Genomic DNA, 12,176 nt, shown 5'->3' with positions numbered 1-12,176 from the left:
AAACGGTCTAGTTAGTATAAGATGACGTTGGCGTCTCAAACCATGGCAAAGAGCTGTGGAATGACCATACAATTCATCATGGCATGCCGTCTTATTGAAGGACTTGTATTTTTCCGTCAGTCATTAATACTCCCAAAGTCAGATTACTTTTCTTCATAAAAAAACCTCAGAATGTGGCAAAGCCCAATGGACACGAGAAAAGAGAGAAGAGAGAAGAGAAAAGGGGTAAGACAGAGTCAAAAGCCTGCAGGGCATTGCTTCACTGAGATGAATGTTAATTGTTCTATAGAGTATATATATTCTAGCATTGTAATCTCAGTCAACCACTCTTTTTGCTAATTTTGACCTTCTATGCAGTGTCCTGTCCACATTGATGCTCGGTCTCTGTCAAATCAGATCATATTTATCCCTGTCACCCGGCACTTCAACATCACCCGGCAATGATCCGCAATCAATGCAACATCAACCAGCCGAGACACGTTCATGTCTACCCCGCAGGCTGTCAAAAATCGCGCTTTGACGAGAACCAACTAGTTTCCTACGCAGTCCTCATCGCCAAGTCATACACCATGAGTGACAAAGCCTCGTCCCCGAAGAAGTCACCAAAGTCTCCTTCATCAGGAGCGAGTGAGGTTGTGCTGCATGATGCTGGACACTGGGCGGCATTGGCGCAGGTATGTTTGAGAAGAGTCAAAAGGAGCTGGGATTGACGCGTTTTGTAGGATGAGCAGGATGAAGATGCCGACTCTTCACTGGGTGTTGATACAGAGTCGTCGACGGCTTCAATGACATCGAGTATCCTGAACTATAGAACTATCAAAGGACGCACTTATCACTCGGAAAGAGGAAATGCAGAATATTGGTGAGTTATGTTTGGCTGCTTACTGCATAAAGCTAACGCGTGACGCGCAGGGCCTCGAATGATGCTCAGCAGAATGAGGCGATGGATATTATGTAAGGGCGCTGGGAAGTCTTCAGATACACACTGACGCATTTCAGCCACCATTTTCTGGTTCTTACACTAGATGGCAAACTTCATTTGGCGCCGTTGAAGGATGATATCAAGGTAAGCTTCCGACGATTGTGCAGGATAACATATCTGACCTTGTCAAGTCTGTCCTTGATGTCGGTACTGGAACAGGTATGAAATAACAGTTTTTGAACCAAGCACATACTCATATAATCGGTTGACAGGAATCTGGGCAATGTACGTGTAATCTAACGGCGTGGTGTCTTTGACTGATTGTCCAGTGACTTTGCCGATGAGCATCCCCAAACCGAAGTGATTGGCACCGACATATCTCCAATTCAACCCAGCTGGGTTCCCCCGAATATCAAGTTGTAAGTTCGTCCGCGCCATAATGTCTGTGCGACAACTCGATTGAGCCATCAGCTGAAAAACGCAGCGAGATCGAAGACTGCACTCAGCCATGGACCTTCTCCCCCGACTCATTCGACTTCATCTACATGCGATACCTCTACGGTTCTATCAGTGATTGGTCAGCTTTATTCCAAGAAGCTTTTAGATCGTGTAAGCCAGGCGGCTGGGTAGAGAGTTTCGAAGCGTCAGCTATGCTTGAAAGTGATGACGATACTGTCAAGGAGGGTAGTGCGATGAGCGAATGGGGCAAATTCTTTATAGAAGGTGGAAGGAGACTTGGTAGAACTTTTACCATTCTTGATGATGACTTGCAGAAGAAGGGAATGGAAGATGCCGGGTTCACAGATATTGAGACTCGGGATTTCAAGGTAAGCACTGCTAACTGTCCGACTCTACTACATACAGCAAGCAGTTTTGACTAACTGGAATTGCAGCTTCCTATCGGTAGTTGGCCGAAAGATCCTAAGATGCAAGAAATTGGAAACTTTGCGTTTGCTGCCATGGACCAGGATCTAGAGGGCTTTGTTCTGTACATGGCAAGTGTCGTGTTGGGATGGTCGCAGGATGAAGTTACGGTTTATTGCTCGCAGCTTCGAAGGGAGTTGAGGTCAGGCAAATACCATCCTTACTGTCGATTGAGGCTTGTGTATGGGAAGAAGCCGGAGTAAAAACGCTTGTGCATATACTGCCTTGGGTTGGAAGCGTTTGTTGTTAGTATATTAGCAGTGGGGTTGCTTGCAATGCCCGGATGTCTGAGCACGTTGGCGAGATAAGGTGTAGATTAATTTCAGGTCGTAGTCCAAGTCATATATCGCTCATCGCACCCACTTTCAATACCAATTCGCGCTCAAAGCTTGTATTAGTCGCTGGATGTTCATGGTTAATTGCTGTTCTGCACTCTGAGGTCGTGGCTCCACTAACATCTCAAGCGCGTCTTGGTGCGCAACGCGCTGAAACAGTGGCGTCACTCGAACGCGACTGTTCTGACAGCGCATTGTTTTCGTTTCCTCTGCCGCGGTCTCGCTGAACGCAACATCGCGCTGTATGCGTCCTCCTGTCTCTAAGAGTATATACGCGCTAAGCCTCCATTCACCAACCCGACCGACGAGGTGTTCGCTCTCTACACGAGGTGACCGACGTCCTTCTTGATCAATATGTTCCTTTGCAGTCACTTTAGTAAACTGGAAGTATTTTTCTTGTTGCTGTTGAGAATATCCTCGAGCTGAAAATGAAGAACTATTTGGTCTTTATTCGGGCTTGAATATCGCCAAAGATGAAGACTGGGGTAGCATTTTGGCTAGAAAGTTTTTAGATTGAAGTCAGAACAGCGAATGCAAACGTGCGAGATAGAATTTAAGAAGAATGTCGCCACAGTGGTGGTGAAGATTAGCTGTAATAAACTCGAGTCAGCCTGACGGAAATACTTAATGGGATTTAACTTTCATCTCATCCTTCAAGTTGGGTTTATGCAAACCTTGCCAAGTTCTCAACCAAACAGGTCAGGATGCCGCATTCAATACCTAAAATGTTTTGACTTTAACCTTGATCAGTTATTTACAAAAGACATCTGTTATTCACTTTGCATGCGACTATATATAGCTAGTTCCTGGCACCACCTATCTTCCTCCTCTCTGCCCTTTCTAAACAACTTTCCTCCACTTCAAGGCTCATTTCTCATTGACAGCTATCTTTTTCACCGAAGGTAAAGTCTTGCAGCTTACATCATACAAAGACCAACCCAGCCCAACGACTACTATGGATTACACCAATTTGATCTCCACGTACCGACGTGGCGCACTCCAGATTCTCGACGTCAAAACACCAATTTGGACATGCATTATGGTAATGATATGTATAAGTCCCATCTCGATCATCATCCTGGGCTATTTATCAGCCGTCTCAGCATGGCGCTACTGTCAGAACTACCTGCCCGGCATGGGCTACGGGGTATTCTTATATTTCAGTGTCGAGCCACTCATATCCCGAAGATATAACTGGACCGAAATTACAGTTCGTCTCCAAAGACGGATAAAGGCAGAATTGCGATCGTGGCGTACAGTACAACAGAACATTAAGAACCAATTACGCCAAGAGCTCTGTCTCCATTTGGACCAGGCTGCAGAAATCGCTGATTGGGCTGTTATACCACCAGCTATAATGCAAGACAGAATCAATCGCCGCAAGACAATTATGATACTGCAGAAGGGAGCTACTATAGTGAGGATCCGAAGAGAGATTTATTCTCGAGCGTTGTCATACATTGATATGGTGGCGGAGAGAAAAAGAGGTCAGAGGGGCGTATGGCAGGACGTGTTTCTCGCATCTTGGATCTATGCCTATTTTGTACTCCTCTGGTTCTTCGAGCTGGCGTTCGCTTGTATCTGGGGTGTGATGAGCTGTTTTGAAATGGCTCTTGTTTACATGACTGAGCCTTGAGGAGGACCTTGGATTAGTCATGTCTAATTATTGTTCTGAGATTATGTATAGAAATCGCAAGTTCTGCTTTTGCCTATTGGATTCGAAAGTACTCAAGTTTGTGGGATACTTTCCCGTTGAGGGTGTGTTTGGTGAAGATTGGTCAGGATATACGTCTCGTCAGTTTCTGGATTTATAATTGATAGTCAGTTTTCAAGACTTGAATTTGGCTCATATATTTTCACATGGCATCAAGGGGATTAATTTCATCTCACTCCGTAAAATCATATTTCATTGTCATTCTCATAAATCATTCCAGAAGTCAATACTACATCTCAACTTTGTCGGTAATCATAAACACGTACAGGGACCTGCCCACCCAAGCTGTCCGTCATCCAGCATAATTACAAGAGGGAGACCCTTCTCTCAAACAAAAAGGTGGAATCTTTACTCCAGACCGTATGCAACAGGCTCCTCACTTGAGCAAGTGAATGATGTTGGGGCACACCTTTGGGTCACCCCGATCAATAGGACGACCCCGACGATCCATCCATACACAATTCCCAAAACCACAAAGCTTCCAAGCCAAGACTCGACCAGTGAGTCTTCCCTCAATGTCAGAAAATTCCGGAGCGATCGTCGACATGAGCACTGAAACTGGCTTCAAATCAGTCGCTTGATCAAAGACGACTTCGCCTTGCTCGATCTTCTTCACAAAGTCGCGATTTGGCGTGAACAGTACCAGAACATCGCCCAGTTGAACACCTTCTTCGTCATAATTGGGATCACACCGCCACCCGAGGCGCTCACATCGCCGCCCGAGCTGCAAAGAGGTTTCTCTATCATGGATGAGCGTGCGCGTAAGGAGACAGGATTTGCTATTCCACTCATCGTCAAGGACTCCTTCTCTCATTATTTCATAGATAAAGATGGCTTCTCGGGCGATATCCGTGCTGATTGGCAAGTATGGGTGCGGATTCACTGTTTCACAAGCGCCCCCAAAGGTCTCCTTCTGCTGAGTGTCAACGGGAACATCAGATGCTATAGGCTCAAGAACCACAGATCGCCCTATAGTCGCAGTTGATGCCTCGGAGTCTGCTTCACTGGCTGCATAGAAGGAATCATTTGACGTTTCATATCCGTCGTCACAAGAATTTGAGGGGAAATGAAGTGATTTATTGTCGCTCTGGTCACAAGACTCACCTTCATCGGCCCACCCCAAATAATAATAAATGAGCTTTCGCATGATGAAAACAGATGATGAACTTGGTGATGATGCTGTGGATTCTGTTGATGGTCGTCACTCATGTCGTGAGGCGGTCGTCATCATTGTGGGATACACTCCCTGTACTTATATAGTTTGCTTGATCTAGTAAGCTTGGTGCCGTCAGCTTGATGGTGATATCTTGTTGTCGCTGTGAACGAAGTCAAGTCCCTGGTGATCATGGCGATGCCTAAAGACCAGCAGGTGAACAGTGCGTCAGTATATGAAACAAATACGCGGAAGTCTGCCGTGATTGTTACGATGAACCGTTGTACAGGTACTACACTGTTCAGACAGGCTGACAGCGAAAGGCCAACAATGATAGAGGGAGGCTGATATGGACCGGGACTAATTTGACAAAACTGGCCATTGGCCCTACGAGTCACAAGTCTTATGATCACGGATAATAGAAAATAGATGGAGAGAGGTATCAACACTGAGTTCTCATAGCAGTCGCATAACATTCTTGATACATCTCCGTCTTTACTGACGCGCCTCAAACCTCTGAAGTAGTCAAGTTCTCGACATCACCCACCAAAGTCGCACCATATCCACCAGGCTCTCGCCTGCGAAGGTTATCACCACAGGGTCACCAAAATACCACGGTTCCCAATTCAACGTCAACGTCTGGATCCATGCAAAGGAGAAACATGCAGCCCCATAACGATTTCAGGGCAGACTTTCATTTATGCTTCATCGCTGAGTGAAGCCAGACATCACTGGCGAATTCTATCAATCTATCAACGACATTAGCTCAGCTTGAATACCTATGAGCAGATGATTTCTTACCAATGCAAGCAGTTCCGCAATATCCACAGCAGCGACCTGGAATAACCCAGACTTCCTTTCCTTCCGCGGCGCAAGTAGGGCACCGAACGCCAGGCACCTTGCTGTCGACAAGAACTGTTGAATGCATCTTGAGAAGAGAGAGATGGATTGTAAAACAAGTTGTGTAATGGATGTAGTTTAAGATGACGACGCAATTAATCAGGGTCGAGGCATGGTTTTATCATCCTCCAATACCCTGAGTAATACCCGAAACAGCGCTCCGTCCGGTTCCTCCCTTCTGATGGCTTGAGACATATCGATCACATGTTATCCGATTGTCTCAGATTCTAGATCGGTATTTGCAGATGAGAGACGAAAAGCCGCTTACGGAGGGGCAGTCTTACAAAAAGCAATATCTTAAGCTCAGCTCTGATCGACCCCCTTACTTCAACCAGGCCGTGCTTGGACGGGCGGCATACCTGAAGTCCCTTGCGCCGGCAATTGCCTACCTGCCGCCCTGTCAATTCCGTTTTCCATTCCCGGTCTGTTAATCTCCGATGCCCAGGCTCATCACGGTGGGATCTTGTGTAACCACGGAGTGGGGGTGATTAGTGATATGACGCACGCTCAAGTTCGCAGTAGGTACATTGCATCAATCAAACATGAGGGTTCATACAGTAATTTTTCGCAACGTATACACTCCTTTCTCAAGTACTTGTCAATCATAAATCACTTGTTCTGTGCTACCGCCCTGCATGGGGGCGGCTGACAGTACAGTATGTCTTTGTCTCTTATCCCTCTGGTTGTACGACGCGACATATCTGACGGATCATATTCATGGCCGAATTGACGCCAGGTGACCATACTTGCTTTTATTCTTGATGCATTTCTTGAATGTGCAGCGGCTCGCTCGCCCTTGGGTCTGCTTGGCATATAAGCCAAGACTCAGTGTTCCAAGACACTCCTTTACAGCTTTGCCTACCATTTGCTCCCGTATTCCCGTACCGGCACACAGCAAATGTTGACGCCGGGCCGGTTGCGGACAATAGCACCCGCTAGCCAAAGATCATCATGAGGTCGGAACTTGTGGCTACGGACAACTAAATGGCCTGCGCGCTAATTTGTGCGCTGTCTTTTCTTGTTCATCGATTAGTAAAATAATGCCTCGATATTTGGTAGCCGGCTGTGCGTTGCGACCTTTACACATTGCCAGAAGGAAGCGTCTTAAACTGGTCTGGTCTGGTTACACGAGGCGCCACCTACCCAGACCCTCCCTGTATTCAATTATCGTGACAAAGCCTCAAGGCTTGCGGCATGGGAGGGGACAAAAGCTTTGTGGTATGACCATCAATGTTGAGGCCCATTCACGCGTTGGAATATCAAGGTGAGAGGGCAACAAATAGAGAGTAGACCAGCTTTGGAATATAGGATGAGTTCAGTCTTGAGAGGAACAAAATGTAAGGGAAGTGAGAGGAGCAAGGGCTAGAAACCACCAAATTCTATGCCTGTTCAGCAACACGAAAGAAAATTCAGCGCTGCACAGCATGTCCATGCAATCAAGATACTACAGCCCGAGAACAGTAAAATGAGTTATTGAACATATTCTACAGGCTCACTTAGAAGAACAAGAATCTCGGACAAAGAGGTTCTGAACGTAACTAAGACCCGACCTATCAAAGACGCCGTAACAGATATAAATTCCTTGTAACTGCCCAGCGGTCAGCTTCTTCTCAACATATTCCGCTACAACTTTATCCTCCGCTATACCACTACCCTTTCGCAATCAGAACCATCGACATCAGTAAGCATGCCTCGTCAGGAATTATCTTATTTCGACCTTGTGCCTCAGTGGCAGGCATCTAACCATGCAACGGTTGGATCCCAACAAGAAACATGTGTTAGCGGCACAAGTAGTATGGAGGTCGCAGATGGGTACGATTCCGATAGCGACGGCGAGAACGGCGGTTTTATCAGTGACACCAAGCTTGCAGTCCCTGCGAAGCGAAGACAAGCACTTCCTGAGAAATGTATTACCCAAGACGAGATGAACAAGCTCGAGAGCCGACTCAACAGAGCTACTATCCTTTGTACCTCACTGTTCTGTATTAATATTGCGATCTCGGGAGTCATGTTTCTCAATTTTATAAAGAAGCAGTGATTGAGGAGGGCGATATTGAGTTTAGTTAAGTTACTGAACCTGACAGATGTTGCTGACATCGTGCGCGTATCAAGGTCATGTCTCCATACAAGAGATTGATTGATGGAACATCTTTGCACACGTGGCTTTGAACGGTATTTGGGTTAGTTTGTAACTGCAGAGGGTTTAGCTTATAAGAGAAATAATAAAGACTATATCAAGCGACAGAAGAATGAATGATCTGTAGTCGCCTCAAAGGAAGATGAATGCTCTCAGGATGACGTGGGGGGAAAGTGTTAAAATTAGTTTCCAAATCACTATATCAACTGTGTTAGTGATTCTTTTGTTATCTAATTACTAAAATTGGCTTCTTGGTCTAGAGGTATGATTCTCGCTTTGGGTGCGAGAGGTCCCGGGTTCAATCCCCGGAGGAGCCCTTTGTTTTGCATTTTTACATTTTGCACCAGTTATAAGTCAACCAAGCTTTGGTCAGCGACGTGCCTTATTGTTTTGAGCGCTGTGAAATCAATAGATATGACTTGATTAATTGATTTGAGTTTCAATACTAGTAGTTATTCTACTGCTAGAAATGATTGTATTATTTGACTATAGAACTAAACTCCATGCTGTAATGACTGTGAAAATGTGCAACGCTGATGAGATCTACCTTGGGTATTTATAAACTTATGCAACCTCTATTATCCCTTCCCGCTTCTAATGCTTTTACAACGCCAAATACCAGAGATCTATGTAATACCTTCCCTCCGTCACACTCTGGGCATCATTCATTTAGGTTTATCAACCCAGCTTGCATAGGGAACTGCGTGTCGCATCTTACGCAAAGCCCTGGAGTTGCGAGTTTCTCCTGGGATCCGACGGGATGCCTGTCGTCGTGCGGGCGCTGAAGTTGGAGTGCCTTGTGGCTCGGGTGAAGAAAAGAAAAGCGAAGGGGAGGGGAGGGAACGGTGACTTTGCGGGCTGGCTGAATATTCGTTGACGTGTTTCACGGCTGAGGGTGACTCGTCAGTGGGTGGAGGGGTGGTGTTAACCGCAGCAAGCTCGTTGTTGCTGCCGCTGTTCTGACCCTGTAGGGCCTTCTTCACCACGATGAAGTGCTCCACCGTTTTCAGGTGGGCAACAAGCTGGTTATCCAGCTCATCGTTGCCGTGAAGGTTCTCAATAATCCCCTCATGAATGGTCAAAGCCATCTCCAACAGGTAGTCCAGACGTTCAGCGTCTGTGGATTCCGCCATTATGTATGGGATCTGACTTTGTGACTTTATGCAAGCTTGGATTGCCTAGACTAGATCGTTAGTCGCAGTTGTGTCTGGCTGGAGTCTGCACTACTTACACTAGGGCAATTGCCAAGGTACAGGGAACTGTAGGACAGAGACGGGAAGTTTGGTGGTATGAGATCGGCAAGTTCGCTTCAGCAATAGTAGGAAGGAAGTTTGTTGAGAAGTTCTAGAAGAAACAGCAATATCCTGGATTTAAGTATTTAGTCTTGGAGCATCGCTGTATTCTTCCTCAGCGCCTCCAATTCATCACAACAAAGAAAAGACATCGTTTCTGCAACAGATCCCGGTATGTAGACAGAATTAATAAAGAAGTGCACATTAAATGAGGCACTAGTTGCTTGAAGATCCCTGTCTTTCGTGCTCGCTTTATAAACACAGTCAGAACTGTCTTTGTCCCTAAGATCGGAAAGTTCGTGAACTTCAGGGCATATCGGTGAGAATGAGTCACTTTCCGCTTTATTCTCTTAGCTTCTTCTGATGATATACGCTAAGTTTGTGCATTGGGACGCCATAGAGGAAATAAACCAGTGAAAAGTGGCTGTGGCGGCCTGGGCGCAGGTGTTGACGTGGTCTTCTGTTGTAGAATATGATATGTCACAGGTGATGAGGACAGCCTGGCACCAAGCATCTTAGCTAAAGCCTGAGGTATTAAGCAGGCGGAAGGTGATTTCAGGTTCTCTTGATACTTCTATGATCTAATGACGGCATTTGATATTACAATCAAATTGTAGAGAGAGTGTGTGTGTGGAGTTGAAGATCGTTGTGGTTAGGAGATAATCGTTCTTTAAGCAAAATAGATAGTGCACTCATGCATACCGGCTCCTGAAACCAGATACAGAAGGCACTGGAGCAAAATAGAATAACTAAAGTTATTCTTGCTTAGTTCTTCATTTTTATGCTAATATTTAATCTAATTATTTTGCCAGAGTAGTAGTTGGAAATGGGGATAATATAGTTATAAAGAGATGATTACGAAATTTACCGCGAATAAAAGGTAAAATAAAATTGCATCTTCGATGTGACACAAGAAACTTCAGGATATTCAGTGAAATGAACAGAGAGATGCACACAGGGAATAGCCTTTATATTAATATCTGTATTCCTTTTACATGCAGGGTAAGAGGTTAATTGTCGGAAATGCTGCTGATAAGAGCTGATAAGATTTGGAGGCGATAAGTGGCTCCCGGAGCGGAATATATATAGTCCGAGACGATTTACGCGACATGACGCTCCGCGACAGTGATTGGCGGTTCAACCCAGTTTCCAGCTGCTCCTCACGTCTCCAAACTGACCTATCTTTTCCAACAGAGATACTGTGGTGAAAGAATACTCTCCTCAATTATAAATCGTGATCGGGGAACGACAGGTCTTGCCCGCTTATTTCCACTCCTCTTGGAGTTGCCAGTCACGAAACAAGGAACACACGAACTCGGAATTCCGTTCGTACCATCTTGAACCCTGACAGTCAATACTCGCATGACAGTTCAAGCTCTGGTTTGAGATGCATGCCACGTGCCCTCGTCGTCTCTCCTGGATATGCGGTGTACCACTAAGCAGTTGATTGTGCTCCAAGCTCTCTGGTAGTCAATGCTCCCGTGACCTACTTACCGGGCGCACTCTTCAAGTGGTGAAGCAAATTGACTCTTGCAGGCCACGGCCATTGGAACGAGGCATCGAGAGACTAGTTCCTAATAAGTCTCGAACTTAGTTCAGTGCCTGTATAAGCTACTGATAACATTTTATTTACATGCTCGGAAAATAATCGCTATCCTTAACAAGCTTGCTTCGTTACTTTAGAAACGCTGCTACACTCTAGGGAAGCAACAAGAGCGAAGCTATTCGAATGTAACCAAGAGCAGGTTCATATAGACTTAACCCGATGCGTAAAGTCCTTGGAATTTTACCATTGCATTGTCGTAATGCACTGATCCTTCTCAGCTCGTCAATTGAGAATATCAGCAATATGGATCAAACGGGACAAATCAACATGATGCTGTGTAAGTGGCGCGGTTGAACCTTTCAATTATAGACATGCCATGATATTATGAGTCGATTCAACTCGCAACGCGATGCATTGAGTGTCAGAATTCAAGGACCAGATTCATTGAGTTGCGAGGGCAGCTCCAAGATGTATAAAATGTCTTCGAACCTCCTCATCGTTAATCTCTCATCATCACCATCATCTCTACACTCAAACAAACTCAACAGCCTTTCCAAAGCCTCAATCAGCCGTTAAAACATAATGTTCACTTTTCGCACCACTCTTTTCATCCTCTCGACTAGCGTCTCCCCAGCCTTAATTGAACATCTCCGTATCGTCTAAAGTAAAGGTGACTTCTCCACCATCTCTAGCCCCAACGGCAGTGACTAGAACGGCCACTGGAGTGAGTTTGCCATGATCGACAAAAACGACGACGCCATATTTACCGAAGCATATCCCGGCGGCTATGCAGCCTGTCAAACTTAATTATTGGTAATAACAACAATAAACACTTGGTGAAAGTCTCTGCTTGTTGCAGGGGTTCTTTTTATCTAAACGCTTATCGTCAGTTAGAATGTAACTAAAGATCGGGCCGCAACTAGTATTAAGTTACTACGCCGCACTAGTTAGTCGGGACTTTTTTATTAAAGGTGCCTAAGGCACCTACCTTATATATTAGCCAGACCTCCTGGCCTAAGACCTTAGTTAGCTACAGTTAATATATATATATCCCTCTTAACAGGTTATAAGCCCCTTATGTATATATCCGCTGTATAATTAGAGAGATTTTAGCTATTACTATTAAATTTAAAAGGCAAAAATACCCTATTATAAAGGTTAAGCTGCTAAAAAACGTTTAATAGGAAGAGAATTAAGTACTTAAAGTACCTTATATTTCCTAAAAATACTAAAAACTAGTATTATAAAGGCTA

At 45.2% G+C, this 12,176-nt stretch overlaps 3 protein-coding genes across 3 annotated transcripts; 1 reads left to right on the top strand and 2 right to left on the bottom strand.

Annotated features, from left to right (window-relative positions):
• Positions 1-569: 569 nt before the first annotated feature.
• FSUBG_6010 (mRNA 3 end-processing YTH1) lies at positions 570-2,049 on the top strand (the record flags this gene model as incomplete). Its single annotated transcript, XM_036684167.1, has 9 exons — positions 570-674; positions 723-862; positions 913-954; positions 1,000-1,066; positions 1,114-1,141; positions 1,195-1,207; positions 1,252-1,341; positions 1,407-1,749; positions 1,816-2,049. The coding sequence occupies 9 exons, from the start codon at positions 570-572 to the stop codon at positions 2,047-2,049; spliced, it is 1,062 nt and encodes a 353-aa protein (XP_036538373.1).
• A 2,222-nt stretch (positions 2,050-4,271) lies between these two features.
• On the bottom strand, positions 4,272-5,042 carry FSUBG_6009 (uncharacterized protein; the record flags this gene model as incomplete). Its single annotated transcript, XM_036684165.1, has 1 exon — positions 4,272-5,042. One exon carries the CDS (start codon positions 5,040-5,042, stop codon positions 4,272-4,274), a length of 771 nt encoding a protein of 256 aa, XP_036538372.1.
• A 3,708-nt stretch (positions 5,043-8,750) lies between these two features.
• Positions 8,751-9,218, bottom strand: FSUBG_6008 (uncharacterized protein; the record flags this gene model as incomplete). Its single annotated transcript, XM_036684164.1, has 1 exon — positions 8,751-9,218. The coding sequence occupies one exon, from the start codon at positions 9,216-9,218 to the stop codon at positions 8,751-8,753; it is 468 nt and encodes a 155-aa protein (XP_036538371.1).
• Between the last annotated feature and the right edge of the window lie 2,958 nt (positions 9,219-12,176).

The sequence above is a fragment of the Fusarium subglutinans genome (genome assembly GCF_013396075.1).
Source record: "Fusarium subglutinans strain NRRL 66333 chromosome Unknown NRRL66333_c0000061, whole genome shotgun sequence".
Classification (NCBI taxonomy): domain Eukaryota; kingdom Fungi; phylum Ascomycota; class Sordariomycetes; order Hypocreales; family Nectriaceae; genus Fusarium; species Fusarium subglutinans.
The sequence above is the reverse complement of the archived record's forward strand: the minus strand, read 5'-3'. Positions and strand labels throughout refer to the sequence as shown.